Genomic DNA, 16,550 nt, shown 5'->3' with positions numbered 1-16,550 from the left:
GGGTGCCCGGCACTGAGAGACACTGGAAGAAGGGGAAGCCCTTCTACACACCTGGGCATTGCCTAGGCGATATGTAAACCCTACACTGAATCACATGCAAACTATCTCTATTAAGTGACAGAACCGTACCCATATTAAATAAGAAGAGACCCGCTCCACACAAGCACACTCCCACATACAAAACACACAAATGCAACCTCAATCTAAAAGTATCATTGCAGGGCTTCCCTGGTGGCGCAGTGGTTGAGAGTCCGCCTGCCGATGCAGGAGACACGGGTTCGTGCCCTGGTCCGGGAAGATCCCACATGCCGCGGAGCGGCTGGGGCCGTGAGCCATGGCCGCTGGGCCTGCGCGTCCGGAGCCTGTGCTCCACAACGGGAGAGGCCACGGCAGTGAGAGGCCCGCGTACCTCAAAAAAATAAAATAAAATAAAATAAAAGTATCATTGCAGAAGAGATGACAACCATTCTCAGAGTCTCAAGCTCTATAAGACAGACAGCTTAATGAAAGTTTAAAACAAAGGCAAAAGAACTGCATAAAGAGACAGAAAAGTGAAGAAGCCCCACCGCGGTGATGACGTCTCTCTGACTTTTATTTCCTTTAAGTGGGAGTAAACTGCCCCAATGACCACCCCAAAGGGTCGTTTCTACCGACCAGCATTGACAAGAGGAAAACTGCATTGCGCGGACAGAGTTCTCAAATAGTTTCCCACTGAATTCCGAGATCTCACGAGATGACAACGGGTGTTCCGTGGGGAAAATAATGGGTTTTCAACAATCATCGCTTCCCCCAAGCGAACAGAGAGCAAATCCTGCATCCCCAATGCCTTTCTTGGAGCTTCAGAATACATGTTTGATTATCAAAGGTGTTCAGTGTCTTCTAAACTTATTCCATCACAAGCCATTTTTAAGGAAGAATATTCCATGTTGCTTTTACAGGCGTTCAGCACTCTCTAGAACACGATTTTGTTTTTTTTAAAGCAGACTGTGCAAACAGACAATGGTACTGCTGATGCCGGGTCACCTAGGAGAGAGGCGCAGGGCCCTGCAGCTCCCTGGGCTCCGGATCTTATCACTCTCTCTAGCGCACCAAGTGGGCTGGGTCAGTATTACAAGCTCCTCAAGCATACGGATAACACTCTAAGCCAAATAATTACAATGGTAACGACAGCTGTCATAATAACAATGGCTAACCGAGGGCCTGCCCCATGCTAGACCCAGTCCTGTGTGTGCACTTGGACGACCTCATGGACATGCCCGACCATCTGGCCAGACACCCATGGGCAACACCCCTTGCACACACAGAAACAGCCCACCCCCTTCCTCCACTCACATCCACTGGCTCGGGGGTCAGGAGCAGAGAGTCTATCTGAGCAGACGCTTTTTCAAAACTGTTTTTGTTGATGGCTCTGCTCTCCCCGAGTCATCTGGATTCATGAGCTCCTCAATATCTTGGTGGTGGGAGGCACCTCTGCTAGAGAGCGGCCTTAGAAGCGCCGCGGGAGACGGCATCTTCACGCTGGCACCCAAACAGCTTGGAGGGCTGGCTTAGGCTTCTGGGCTTGGCTGCCACACTCACAGCTCCCTCTGAGAGCCTGGCCGCCATCTGGAGCTGCGGAGCGCCAGTCTGCCGTGCTGGAAGACCAGGGGCAGCAAGTGGGGGGTGGGGGTGGGGGGTGTCCCACGCAGTCGGAGGCTTGCGTCCAGTGTCGGCGCTCTGGGGTGTCTACCCACCAGATCCGAATGCACAGCCACCTGTGCTGGGAACCCACTCTCTCGTCTCGCTCACAGTGCACAGATGCCCACAGATCAGCATCTGCGAGGGCCACTGTCCAGTGCTCGCATTTTCTAGAGAGGAAATAGACAGGACTGGCACCAAGTTCGTCATCTTTTTTCTCTCTTAAAACAACAGAAAGCTGAAAGTTTCCTTCAAAGAGGGCAGAGAGCTACTGCCCTTGTACTCTTCTTACAGGTTTCTTCCAAAACCCAGGGATGTAGCCAGCATCCTTTCGTGCAGATGCTGTGATGCCCGATTACAAGGATGAGGCTTCTGACCCATCAGTAAGAAGACACAGCCTGTGAGGTGTTTTCCAGAATGATTTACTTTGATTTGTCACACTCAGCTGGTCCCACCCATGACCTAGGGAGACTATGCACATTACACACAGCAGCAAAATGACAGGGAAAGTGTAGGAGTCTCAGCGTCGGGGTTAGAACCATCCCAAACAGAAGGCCCTGTTGAAACCAAAGTCCAGCCAAACTGCTAATTAGCTCATTCAACTTAATGACATTGAAATATAAGCAGGCATAGGAGAGAAGGAGGGAGGATGTCAACATGTGTCAACTACTTTAATCCTCCTGCCAGTTCTGAAGAGCAGGTATAATCATCACCCTTTTACAGAGCAACCTGACACCCAAGGCAGCAGGGCAGAGCTAGGGTTTCTATCCAGATCCATTTGTCGCTGGACCTGAGGAGCTCATCACTCTCCACCCCCCTCCTCCCCATCTCACCTGACCTCCCTAATGCAATTCATTCACTGACTTAATAAAACTATATTTATTAAGTGCTGAGCAGTACTGGAAGACACCTTAGAATTAAGGTCAGGTGTTACAGGCGGGTTTGGCCATCTTTGCCAAACATGACCCACAAGGACAAGAGTAAAGCAAAACACACAAACAAAACAATAACAAAAGCAAAACAGTACCCATTAGCCTACCCACAAAAAGCAGGTGACAGAAGTACCTTTAAAAATAGGGAAGAAAAAATATAGAGAGAGAAGATACAACTGGTAACAGCATTCTGAAGTCTGACAGCTCCTTTTCACTCTTACCCAACCTATGCGGTCTCCCTCACCTTTCTACCTACCCTATTCCCATAGTCCTCAGCTTCTGGCACCTACCTGTCTGTCTGCTAACTTATCCAGAAAGCCACATACCTCTCAACTGAAATCCTCAATCAAGCCTGATTTAAATGTACCTGTGTGAGTGCCTCTGACAGCGTGGCCAGGTAAGTTAACTCACCTTAACAGACCATCTTCTGTCTTTGTTTCCTAGGGCTGCCCTAACCACGTACCACAGCCTGGGTAGCGTAAAGCAACAGCACTGTGAATTCTCTCATAGCCCTGGAGGCTAGAAGCCTGTCGTCATGGTGTGCATAGGCTTGGCACACTTCTGATGGCGAATCCGTCCATGCCTCCCTCTTAGCTTCCGGTAATAGCCTGCAATCCTTGGCTTGCAGCTGTATCACTCCAATCTCTGCTTCCGTCGTTGCATGGCCTTCTTCCCTGTCTACCGTTGTGTGTCCTCTCCTCTTCTGATAAGGACGCTTGTCAAAGTGCATGAGGTCCCACCTACTGCAGTATGACCTCATCTTAGTTCATTACATCTGCAACAACCCAAGTTTCAAATAAGGTCACATTCTGGGATCATGGGGGTTAGGACTTCAGCATATTTGGGGGGTACAGGATTTATGGCATAACAGCCACTATACACCAGATGCAGGGACCAGGCCACTTCATTTGGTTCTGACACTCTCTCTGTGAAGTAGATCAGTGGCTCCCTACCCACTATGTGTGACAGCATATGTGTCATCTGTAGAGTGTGCTTGTTTTTAATATATTCATGCCTGGTCCCACTCCCCAGAGATTCCGATATGGTAGATCCAGGCTGGGAACCGACCATTTAAAAAAATAGAGTTGAAGTAAAGCTTCAGAAGTCACTACAATGCTCATCCAGGAATAAGAATCGCTGAGGTCTAAAGATGCTAAACTTAAAAAAGAAATTTTTTAATAAAAATAAAAAGGAATCACTGAGGTCAATCTTAATAACAATACTGTAAATCAGGAAATGGAGGCAAAAAGAGGTGAAATGATATGCCCATAATTCACTCAGTAACTAGATGGAACAACAGGTTTTCAAATTCAGGTCTGTCTCACTCAAGAGTCCCCTTCCTTCCCACTACACATGTGGCCTTTCTGTGTCTACATGTCTCTGGGCAGGTGTGACCACGGTTGTTTGTACCTCTACCTAGTGACGTAGGCAGTGTCTTTTAAGTGTAAAAATTGGTGTGCACAGGTACGTGCTCTATGGATTCTCAGGGGAGACATGAGTTTCTTTGGGAACAAATACGTATTTCGCTAACATCTTTGTATATCCCATCAGCCGCGCACCAGAACAATTCCTACGACTGTACTCACTATGATGTTGTCGAAGGAGTGATGTTGGAGGAGGAGTGACTCCATCACTGAAGAGGTACCTTTCACTCCTTATTCTATTTGAGCAAAGCAAACGTCATGGGTGGAAGTTAAGAGAAGGGAGAAGGGAGAAATCAGTGTGGGTTGAGTAGACAGAGGCGGCTTCGTGGGAATGGGGCTTGAACGCAGTATTGAAAGATGGGTTAGATTTACATAAGTAGAGTGGGGAAGGAGACCTTTTCAGGCAGGGGGAGGAACATGGGAAAACTCAGAGGCAGGAATAAGCTTTGTACAAGAGAAGGCAACCACGAGACAGGAACAAGCAGTGTACCCACCATGAACCATGACGTTGTCAATTACAATTAACTGTCACCTGTCACTCTCAACTCGGTCTGAAGTTTCTGGTACTGGGTACCCAGCCCGTAAACACTTGTAGAATAAGTGAATGAAGAAATGTCCATCAAAATCAATATCACGAAACAAAAGTGGTCCTAGCTGGAATTTTATCTCAGTTTCCCCCCCATAATCGTGATGGAAAACAGTGATCGTTCTACTCCAATTTCACTACTTTGGCATCCCTTTCTTCTCTCCAGACCAGAAAAAGAAACAGTTACTAACTTGGGGACTGCCACTGATTTGGGAACAACTTTAATCCCATTAAATATCTATTCACAGACATTCTGCAGTATTAAGTATTCTCACTGGAGAATATAAAAGAGGAAGAACTGTAAAGGTCATCTGGTTCAGCCCTGAGACTTTGGAGCAAACTCTCCTACAACAGTCTTCATGTTCTGTGCCGTCACAGCTTTCCTTGCAATGCCTTCCAATATCAGGCCCCAAATGTCCATCCATGTCTGCCAACAGGAGGTCCTGAATTTGCAGGATGGCTTTGGTTTTAAATAGACTATTGCACTGTCCCCATACGTTGTGATGGTTTCACAGCAGCCATTTTCACCCTCAAATCTGTCTTGGTTTAGACAATATGGTCATGCTTTATAAGCACACAGACATTTATAACATGCGTTCCGAGTTTCAGTTGAGAAAACAGACACACACACACACACACACACACACACACACACACACACACCCCATCCGTCCTTATTTCCATTCTTACCTAACGCATGCCCTCTGGTGTGCTCATGCCTGTCTCATGATTGCCTTCTCCCTCGTACAAAGCTTGTTTCTGCTTCTCAGTTTGCCCATGTTCCTCTCCCTGCCTGAAAAGGTTTCCTTTCCCCACTCTACTTACGTAAATCTAACCCATCTTTCAATACTGCGTTCAAGCCCCATTCCCACGAAGCCACCTCTGTCTACTCAACCCACACTGATTTCTCCCTTCTCCCTTCTCTTAACTTCCACCCGTGACATTTGCTTTGCTAAAATAGAGTAAGGAGTGAAAGGTATCTCTTCAGTGATGGAGTCACTCCTCCTCCAAGCACTCTGCCTGCACTTTGTTTAGAAGCCAGCAGGTAGTACCTGGTTATGGTAATCTGGTCCCAAACCCAACAGGTTGGCTTTCTTCGAAGGTGATTCTTTAAAGAAATGAGAATATATAATCTATTTACACGTTTTTTTTTTCTTACAAAACTGTGTTCAATACTGAGAAAGCTGCAAATAAAACATTTAAACTGGAGGCTGTCTTGGAGATCTCCTTGACTAACCTCTTATCCAAAGCAGAGGTACACCCCCCTTTAGCATCCTTGCAAGATGGCCACCCAACTTATTCATAAACACTTCCTTTGAGCCCATCTCTCCAGGCACCTTGTTCCCCTGTTGGTTGTCCAAGCTCTGATTGTTAAAGTTCCTCCTTATAATACAGTATTTGTCAAAGTTCAGTTATCTGTACCAGGATTATTTGAGGCTATTGTTAAAAATCACAGGTTCCCAAATCTAACTCTAGACCTACTGAATCAGCATTTGGAGCAAAGATTTAAAAAGTAATCTACATTGTTAACAGGTTTTCCAGGTGACATCTATTATGCCAAAGTGTAAGATTGACTGTTAGAGTCAGTGGATTCTCTATCTAGAACTTAGTTCTACCTTCCTAACAGGGGAGAGCAAGACACTTCCCTTTTCTTTCCAATGTTCATTGCAGCACTATTTACAATAGCCAAGACATGGAAGCAACCTAAATGTCCATCAACAGAGGAATGGATAAAGTAGATGTGGTATATATATATATATATATATGTATATATATACACACATATATAAATATATACATACATACACATATATATATATACATACATACACACACATATACATACAATGGAATATTACTCAGCCATAAAAAAAGAATGAAATAATGCCATTTGCAGCAACATGGATGGATCTAGAGATTATCATACTAAGTGAAGTAAGTCAGACAAAGACAAATATCATATGATATCACTTATATGTGGAATCTAGAAAGAAAATGATACAAATGAACTTATTTATAAAACAGAAACAGATTTACAGACTTTGAAAACAAACTTATGGACACCCAAGGGGAAACATGGCAAGGAGGGATAAATTAGGAGTTTCGGATTAACATACACGCATTACTATATATAAAATAGATAATCAACAAGGTCCTACTGTATAACACAGGGAATTCTACTCAATATTCTGTAATAACCTATATGGGAAAAGAATCCGAAAAAGAATAGATACATATATATGTATAAATGAATCACTTTGCTGTACACCTGAAACTAATACAACATTGTAAATCAACTATACTCCAATATAAAATAAAAAATTAAATTAAGAAAAGATACTTTCCTTTTCTTCATGGCAGCTCTTCTAATGCTGGAAGATGTCAGTTCTCTCTCCTTTCTCTCATTAATACTCTTTTGCAACCCAGGTTATTTCACTCTTCCTTCTACTACAAAGTTCCCCACCCTGAACCAAGTTAAGCACACTCTCCTGGGTCTTCCCTTTGCCAGTGTCCTTCCCAAAACGTGATGCCAGAATGAAGTGGAGAGAGTGAGCTAGATTTCTAACGCTTTTACGATAATTTCGTGAAGTATGTCAACTTACACTCCCACCAGCTGACAATGAGAATACCAATTTTGGTCTAAACTAGCCAGCAGGTGTTAGCATTTTGTAAATCTTTAACAGGCACATGATGTTGACTCCTCATAGATGTTTTAATTCGAGTGCCTTTGTTTATATTTTTCATATATATATTGGCCAGCGGTGGTTCTTTTGTGAATTGTCTGCTCTTGTCCTTTCTGGGTCCCCTTTGCCCCCTTTTAATTCATTATGCCCATGGCTGTGGCAAGTAAGTCCTTTCAATGCATTATCTCATCTAACCCTCAAAACAACATTCCTCTCACTTTACAGGTAAAGAAACTGAGCCTTCAGGAACTTACAGTGAGGAAACACATTCGGTCTTCAGCTTCCTCACTGCTTTATGCCTTCATTTAATCCATGTTTTTTTGGAGGAGAGACCTTCATCCTCCAGACACTTTGTAAAGTGAGTTAAGAAAGCCAAGTATTTGGGATGAAATTATGAGGAAGATTCAAAGGAACACTAGAAATTTTCATAATTCTATTACCTCCTTACATCTCCCTAATATTGCCTTTTTTTGTTACTTTTCCTGGCATAGAGGTAATAGTGACCGAGTTAGAATCAATTAGTGGGTAGCAATGCTATTTACTGATACAAGGCTTAAGGCGGATGTAGGTACCTGTTCATATTTTTGCCAAGACAGGTAACATGTGGCTGACCCTAAAAGAGCGTCAGAAAAGGATCAAAGAGAGTCATCTGGAAATAAGGAAGGACTCCTTAACAAATTATAGTCCATCAGTTGACAGCAGCATCAGTAGACAACAGTTCAAAAGTATGTACGCAAGAAGGATTGGCTTTCATTTTTTCCATTTTGTATTATCAAGACCAGTGTTTACACAGTTAACTAAGATCTAAATATTAATTCAACATTTATAGCATTTTAGTCTAAACAGCTGAGCTTCTCTTGGTTTGGGTTAATTTAATCAAATTTCATGCAATTATACTTTAATCGAAAATACATATGCATAAAGTTAAAATGATATTTAAATCAACTGAATTTACAACCAGATAAAAGAAATGCAAACAACGAAGTACAGATCTGAATCGGAAGCCAAGTTAATTTAATCCTCCTCCATTTTTCTACCTTGAAGGTGGCCGACACCCAAAGGTCAGGAGTTCTCAATGTCACACAGTCAGCGATAACACTGAGATTCAAATCCAAGTTTCCTGACTTTAAATTGAGAGCCTGTACAACTGAGTCTTTAACTGACGTTTAACCATTCCCACCTTCACTCAAACAAACCCTGGTCCTCCAAACTCTCGTAAAGTTTTCCAAACAAAACCTATAAACTGGGCATCAAAACACCTAATGCAATTTTTAAAATCTTGGCTCCCCAGCTTTTTGATTCCAGGCAGCCTAATAAAAGTCCCTTGGGGCTATTCTTCTATAGACGTTGGCAGAAACTCAATTTCTTCCTTATTTGTTATTCATAGAAACATATTCATTCACAATTCCTAGGTTCTACATTTTGCCCCAAATCTCTCTTTCATGTTATAAACAAACATAACAGAAAAGAAAAAAATTATTCGTTCCATTATGATGCCCATTTCCCCAAAATAAGAAAGAATACAACTTTTCTTTCTTCTTTAATATTGTTAGCTTCCCATTACTCTCTTTTTGAACCCATAATGTTTAACGACACAAAAATTTTAAGTTCACTTTCTCAATACTAAAATTTAGTTCCTCCCAACTTACAGCCTGGCAACCATGCTCTTTTCATGGAACACAAAGAGGATTTAACATTTAAACATTGTTCCAAATAGGGACAAAGCAAATTTTAAAAAGCTATACTCTGATGCAGTTGACTGTTGATCACTTATATAGTTTCTAGAATTTTCTCATCTGGAGCCTAGTCTGAATTTTTGGTGAGCCTACACCCACCACCAGATCGGTGTTTGCACCCATCTCTACCTTCACCCACCAGTAATATCGTCCACCACACACGCTCCCCTACGAAGGAGAGCCTTCTCCCACAGAGACCCTTCCTCCACCCACGGGTCTCTCCCCACAGGACACCGCTCCGCGTGCAAGCATCCCCGCCATGCACACTCACCCTCTCCCCCACCCCCAAACACACTAACAAAAACCAACACCGGTTATCATCACAGAGTAGCACATTATCCCAAGTTCCGACCTGCAGAATCAAGAAAATACCTAAAACCATTGAACTCACCCCTTAAAAGCTATGCTAACTTGATAAACTCTCTCACAGGGACAGGCTCTTTCAAAGCTCTCCTTGGAAATACAGGCGCGGTGATCCCACTGCCTTCAGACTCAACTACCCGCAAGGCTCCCCCCAGGAAGGCCAGAGCACAGGGGTCCCGGGCGCACACTCACTGCAAATCTGACTTGGCAGTTCTCCTCCCCCAGGTAGCACAGGTCTCCCGAGACGTTGGTCTCCAGCCACAGGTGCTCTCCATTCACGGCATTTTCCTGGAAGGAAAAGACCCACCTGACTTCAGTTTTCTTTTCAGGCATAAAGGGACGGGGTGGAGGGGGGCAGATCTCAAATTTAGATTTTGGATGCAAGAAAGTTAGTGAACCCAAATTGTCTAAACGCTTCTCATTTTACCCCTGAAAATACCGCTGAAATTGGTCCTACCAAAATTTGAGAAATGGAAAAAGGTATTTGGAAAAACTGTGAGCAATAATTAAGATGTTAGGTCCAAAGATGCGTTTACCCATGGATGTGGTCATGTTTGAAATATGAAACAAATGAGGGGCAAAAACCCCTCAAGGTATTCAATCTAAGGCCTTATTCATCCAGGCCTACTGCAGAGTTCATGACAATTGAGACCAAAATTCTATTAAAAGTCGACTCTCCTTAGCAAATTAGCTAAGGAGGAGAGTAGTATTAAAGTACTTTAAAGGCTGCTTGAAAATACATTTATATCAGTAATGGAAAAATTATACTTCTAAACCAGGAGCTTCTTATAACTTAGTTTTAAGTCACTGTGTAGTCAAAGCATAATAAATTACTAATTCAAACATTTTACCAGCTCAATAGGGCCTTCATCCAATTTTAAATTCTTCAAATCGAATGATTTCCCTACTTCTAAAAATATTCACATACTTCCAGTGGCAAACAGAGAATAGCTGTAGGTTTGGAACCCTAAAAGTCTTCAGATCATGATGGATGAGAACAAGATAAAAAATAAATTAGTTAATTAAAAGGCATTTCTTTGCCAGGTATCCTAAAGAAATCAAGCTCCACAAACTAAAATATTTTACTACTGGGAACTTATCATCCAGATTTAACTTATAACCATTTATAGAATTAAATCTTTTTTCATTCTTTTATTCTCTAATTCATTCAATAAACATTCCACACACCTGGTGCCAGGCACTGGGTTAGTGTGCAGTAAAATCTACCAGAGAACATGGAAACTAAACACATAATTATAGCAGCAAACACTATGGAAACTTACTACAGCAAAAGTCCCACCAACTCTTTTAAAAAGTGAAGTATAGGGCTTCCCTGGTGGCGCAGTGGTTGAGAGTCCGCCTGCCGATGCAGGGGACACGGGTTCATGCCCCGGTCCGGGAAGATCCCACATGCCGCGGAGCGGCTGGGCCCGTGAGCCATGGCCGCTGAGCCTGTGCGTCCGGAGCCTGCGCTCCGCGGCGGGAGAGGCCACAACAGTGAGAGGCCCGCGTACCACACACACACAAAAAAAAGTGAAGTATAAAATGTTGCAGGGGGGGCGGGGGGCTTCCCTGGTGGCGCAGTGGTTGAGAGTCCGCCTGCCGATGCGGGGGATACGGGTTCGTGCCCCGGTCCGGGAGGATCCCGCAGGCCGCGGAGCGGCTGGGCCCGTGAGCCATGGCCGCTGCGCCTGCGCGTCCGGAGCCTGCGCTCCGCAACGGGAGAGGCCACAACAGTGAGAGGCCCGCCTACCAAAAAAAAAAAAAAAAAAAGTTGCAGTGGGGAAACCAAAAAAAAAAAAAAAAAAGTTGCAGTGGGGAAAAGGTCAAAAATCCTTGATAATACCAATCTAGGCAGGCCAAAAATTAAGTCCCAGTAGGCCAAGTAAGGTGGGCAGGAGCCGGCAAGCCCAGGGAGTCAGAGACTTGCAAGACATCAGTAACTCACTGGGCTGGCAGGCTTCATCCACGCTGGGCCAAGCCGATTGCCCCTGCACACTGGAGACCCTCTACGAGCGCTCAGAAGCTTGCTGATAAGGATTCTGGCACGGCAGGACTGCTAGGATGAGCTAACCTCACTCCTGAGTGGGGATCTGATTAGAAAGCCCGACATCATTAAGAGAAGAGGCAAAGAAAAAGGTGGAGGCTTCTTGCCACAGTGGATCGAGCACACTCGTTCTCAAATTTAAATTGTTCATTACAATGACCTGATGGGTTGTGAAGAACCCCTGGCTACCAGCCCATCCCCAGAAAGCGTGCTTTAACTAGTCTGAAGTTTTTAGCGAATATTTGCATCTGTAAGAATGGAAATACCACTTACTGAAATTCAGGGAGAAGATTACAGTAAGAGCAGATTTAGGGAGTAAGTCAAGTTCAGGTTTGTGTTTTATTTTCCATTGAGTTATAATTAACATTCAATATATTAGTTTCAGGTGTACAACACAGTGATTCTATAGTTTTATACATTATGGAATGATCAGTGCAATGAGTTCAGCGTTGAGGATGTAAAATTCTGAGATGCTTATTAGACCTTCAAGTGGAGATGTTGAGAGGGCAGTTTTTTATGAGTCTGAAGTTCAAAGAAGAGGTTTGTACTGTATGAATAATTTGGGAGGCAACCATTAATTGATGGCATCTAAAGCCATGAGAACTGAATGCAAAAACCTAAGGACTGAATGTGGATGGAAAGCTCTGAGTACTGAGCTGTGGAACATTCCAATACTTAGAGTTTGGGAATATAGGAAAGATTCAGCAAAGGGGACTGGGATGCAGTGGCCACTGGGGTACTAGGAAAACAAAAAAGAGTATAACGTTTCCAGGAAGAAAGTGCACCTAGAAGGTCTGTGTCAAAAGCTGAAGAATTGGCCATTGGATTTCACCATGTGAACATTTGAAGTCACTGATGACCTTGACGAAAGTACCAACAGCAGGATGAGAAGGAAGAAAGCCTGATGGAATTGCATTCAAGAAATAATATTACTGACTCTAGTTTCAAAATGTGTATGAAACCCAAGTAATTCTCACCACATCTACTGTTACCACCCAATCCTCCATCATCTCTGGCTTGGAATATTCCCAATAGCCCCCTAAGTGTTGTCCGTGCTCTACTCTTGTCTCCCCATGGTCTGTTCTTCACAGAGCAACCAAAATAATTACCTTAAAATGTAAATCTAATCAGGGACTTCCCTGGTGGCGCCGTGGTTAAGAATCCACCTGCCAGTGCAGCGGACACGGGTTCCATCTCTCATCCGGGAAGATCCCACATGCTGTGGAGCAGCTAAGCGCGTGCACCACAACTACTGAGTCTGGGCTCTGGAGACCACGAGCCACAACTACTGAGCCCGTGTGCCACAGCTACTGAAGCCCACGCATCTAGAGCCCGTGCTCCGCAACAAGAGAAGCCACAGCAACGAGAAGCCCGTGCACCGCAACGAAGAGTAGCCCCCGTCGCCGCAACTAGAGAAAGCCTGCACGCAGCAACGAAGACCCAACGCAGCCAAACAACAACAACAAAAAAAGTAAATCTAATCAAATCGCTAATCTGCGCATAACTCTTCAATGGCTATCTATGTACGCAGAAGAGTGCAAAGTCCTCACTTACCTCGTCACTGGGAGCCTCTTTGACTTCCTCTCCTGTCTCTCCGCAATCTCGTTTCCCTGTCCAGCTACCTCATCTTCTCTCTCTCTCCCTCTCAGTCGCTGACCTGCCATTACAGTGGTCTCGTATTTCCCAAGCACACTAAGGAAGCTCTCACCTCAGGTCCATTGAATTTGCTTCTCCCTTGAGTAAAAATTGCTTACACGAGACACTTGCACTGTGCATTTCTCATTTCATTTAGATCTCTGTTCAAATGTCCCCACATCAAAGACTGTTGACCACATATTCTGTTTACTGTATCCAAACTTCCCATTCTTCTTCATTCTGACTCATGTGGGTAATTTCTATTTACCTTTGGGTTACCAGATCAAGTGTTATTTTCTCAAAGAAGCCATCACTGACCCCAGAGTCGAAGTCATTTTGTTAGTTACTCTCATAAAACCATGTTTCCTTCCCACCGTTTATCCCAACTGGCAATTATTCATTCATTGGCATGATTATTTGATTCGTGCTTCCCTCTTATGCTAGATTCTAAGCTTCATACAGACATGAAATGTCCAGCACTTAACTTAGCACCTGGCAAATAGTAGGTGATAAATAAATTTGGGGAACTGAAAACATGAGATTAAGAATCAGTGAATGAATCACATTCTTGTTACATGCAATTCCAAGGAGTAGAAAGGATCATTTTTTTTTAATCTGTCCATTAGTTTGGAGTCACAAACTGTGAGAAGTAAACATGGATGCCTGAGAGACACGACGGTCTTTCAAAATCATGAAAGAAACAGAGGCATGCAAGAAAAAATAACAGTCATGCAAGGAAAACATGAAACATACCTTTTTCTTAAACTACATTTTCCCCATGCCTCATCCTTTTCTTGTACATCTGTCTTGTCTGACGCATCAGAAGGAAGTAACCTTACCCAAAGAGAGGTCTGGCCTTTGCCCTCAACTATAGGAAGGTAATCTCTCTAAGTGCCTGGAATGTCTTGCCTGATAAGAGTATCTTTGTTTACCTCGGGACTTCGGGCCATGCCAAATATTCTAAAATAGCATGACTTACGGTGAGCATATATCAGCTTATCCTCCAGCAAGCGGCTAAAGTCAACCATGCAGGTGGCTAACCGTGTCTACAGACCAAGCTCCAACTAAAACTCTGGGTACCAAGTTTCAAATGAGCTTCCTTGGTTGGCAATATGCCATATGTATGGTTGCACCATGGTTTCTGGGAGAAGTTACCTCTGTCATAAATCCACCGGGAGAGGACAACTGGAAGCTCCTTGTGTAGAAATTTCCTGGACTTCGCACCATGCACCTCTTTCCTTGGCTGGTTTGAGCCTGTATCCTTTCACTATAATAGCCCATAAATGTGAGTATAGCAGCTTTCAGTAAATTCTATGAGTCCTGCTAATGGATTATTGAACATGAGTGTGGTCTTGAGGATTCCGGAATCTACAAGTGAGGATGATCTTGGGAACTCCTGAATTCAGCTGGGTGGCATTCACACATGAATAGAAAAATAAACTGTTGTGGTTTTCTTCTTATGCTTCTGATAAAATTTTAACCAGTTCAAGAGTAATAAACACGAGCTTTGGAGTCAGATAGACTTGCTACCTACTAGTTCTATGACCTAGGGTCTCTCTAACTTCCCCAGACCTCAGTTTACTCACCACTAAAATTGTAATAATAATTGTACTTCCCTCACAAGATCACAATGATGTTTAAATGTGAAAATGAATAACGTTCAATGCCTTGCCCACAATGAGAAGTTAATAGGTGTTCAATATAGTTCTGTTTTAAAAAATTTATTTATTTATTTGTGGCTGCATTGGGTCTTTGTTGCTGCATGCAGGCTTTCTCTAGTCGCGGCGAGCGGGGGCTACGCTTCGTTGCGGTGCGCAGGCTTCTCATTGCGATGCATTCTCTTGTTGCGGAGCACGGGCTTTAGGCATGTGGGCTTCAGTAGTTGTGGCACATGGGCTCAGTAGTTGTAGCACACGGGCTTAGTTGCTCCGCAGCATATGGGATCTTCCCGGGCCAGGGCTCGAACCCATGTCCCCTACATTGGCAGGTGGATTCTTGACCACTGCGCCACCAGGGGATTCCCTCAATATAGTTATTATTATTATTGTTGTGGTTAGTCTCCAGTTTTCCTTCTTCCTTCCTAATCTATAGATGTTGGTATTATCCAACATCTATTTCTCTCCTGGGTCTTTGTAGTCAAGACTGCTAGCCATTCACCAAAATAATTTTTCTCTTCTTCCTGAACACACAGCTAGACCTTGTTACCCAGACTCACTTGTGATTGGATGTGGCCATGTGACTCAGTTCTAACCAATGGCACATGAGCAGGAGTGACATGTACTATTTTCAGACTTGGCCCATTAAAACCTCCCTCCCTTTTCCCATACTGGATACCTGGGAAGTTGGCCTTTGGGATGATTTTAGAAGGCTTCTAATCATGCTGTAAGAGCAACTGTCAGTCCAGGTCACTGAATAACCATGTGGAACAGAGCTCACCTGTCACCCAACCTGAAACAGTCGTGGTCTGTTACACAAGTGAGAAATAAACTTCTCTTGTATTGAGCCATTACATGATTATTTTATTTATTGCAGCCTAGCCCACCCCAACTAATATAGGCCTCTTCTCTTTGCTCACAGCTTTGTCTGCATTTCCTTTCATTGTCTACATTTATCCCCAAGTTACCTACCATACACTGAACAGCATGTCTAATCTCTGAGTCCTTGTTTCTCCTGCTCTGAATTCTACTTCTGACATTCTCTCTGATATTTCACACTGCTGTAAAATTAACTCTCTTAAAACATAGCTGTGATTATGCCTCTTTCTTGCTTAGGAGGCTAAAAAAAAATCCCTATTATTTATAAAACAAAATCTAAACTTAATCCCACATACTAGACCTTCCATTAATGGTACCAATCTGTCTTTCTTATTCACCATCACACAATCTATTCTTTTGTCACTCTTCTCTAAATATAGTCATATTTTCCTTTTCTGTGCCATGTTTTTTTGTTTATTCCATTCTCCACACCGAGGTACCTCCTTCTCTCTTCTTTACACATCCATCTTGAAATACCATCTCAAACAGTATATAACTCAGAGTATCCGTCTGTGCCAGACAGAAAAAATAGTGCTGTTTCAAAATGAAGATAACATTTCTTATGTATTAGTGAGTGTTGAAACAAGTCTCTATAGGTATACATAGATTTATATAGCTCAACCTATCTATAGATAGATCTAGCTACCTAAGAGTAGAGACCCACCTATGTAGATACAGATAGGATTTCTTGCTCTCAAGTTCTATCTGAAGTCCTAGTAATAAATAGTTATAGGTAAAAAGATACAAGTTGTGGAGAGGGAGTGTTATAGACTGAATGACACTTACAGATAGAGTACACTGACACCAGAAGCAAATAATCTACACAAAATGAAGATATTTGCTTGTAAAAAATGTTTTGAAACAATAAGACAATCATAAATATGTATCAAATGTAAATATCCTTACAAATTCAGAAAGGGAAACAAAAATCT

The 16,550-nt window shown here is 43.2% G+C and overlaps 1 protein-coding gene across 12 annotated transcripts in view; it reads right to left on the bottom strand.

Annotated features, from left to right (window-relative positions):
• Positions 1-16,550, bottom strand: part of DGKI (diacylglycerol kinase iota) — a 463,467-nt gene that overhangs the window by 270,430 nt on the left and 176,487 nt on the right. For 11 of the 12 annotated variants that reach the window (XR_010842070.1, XR_010842071.1, XM_059074881.2 and 8 more), the window contains exon 3: positions 9,595-9,690. The exons of the other annotated variant lie outside the window; for it this stretch is intronic. Coding sequence is in view for 7 of the 11 variants with exons in the window: in XM_059074881.2 (XP_058930864.1) it covers positions 9,595-9,690 (96 nt within the window). In the remaining 4 variants the exon portion in view is untranslated. The remainder of the gene's footprint in view (positions 1-9,594; positions 9,691-16,550) is intronic. 12 annotated transcript variants of the gene reach the window in all.

Source organism: Kogia breviceps, chromosome 9 (assembly GCF_026419965.1).
Source record: "Kogia breviceps isolate mKogBre1 chromosome 9, mKogBre1 haplotype 1, whole genome shotgun sequence".
NCBI lineage: Eukaryota > Metazoa > Chordata > Mammalia > Artiodactyla > Physeteridae > Kogia > Kogia breviceps.
The sequence above is the reverse complement of the archived record's forward strand: the minus strand, read 5'-3'. Positions and strand labels throughout refer to the sequence as shown.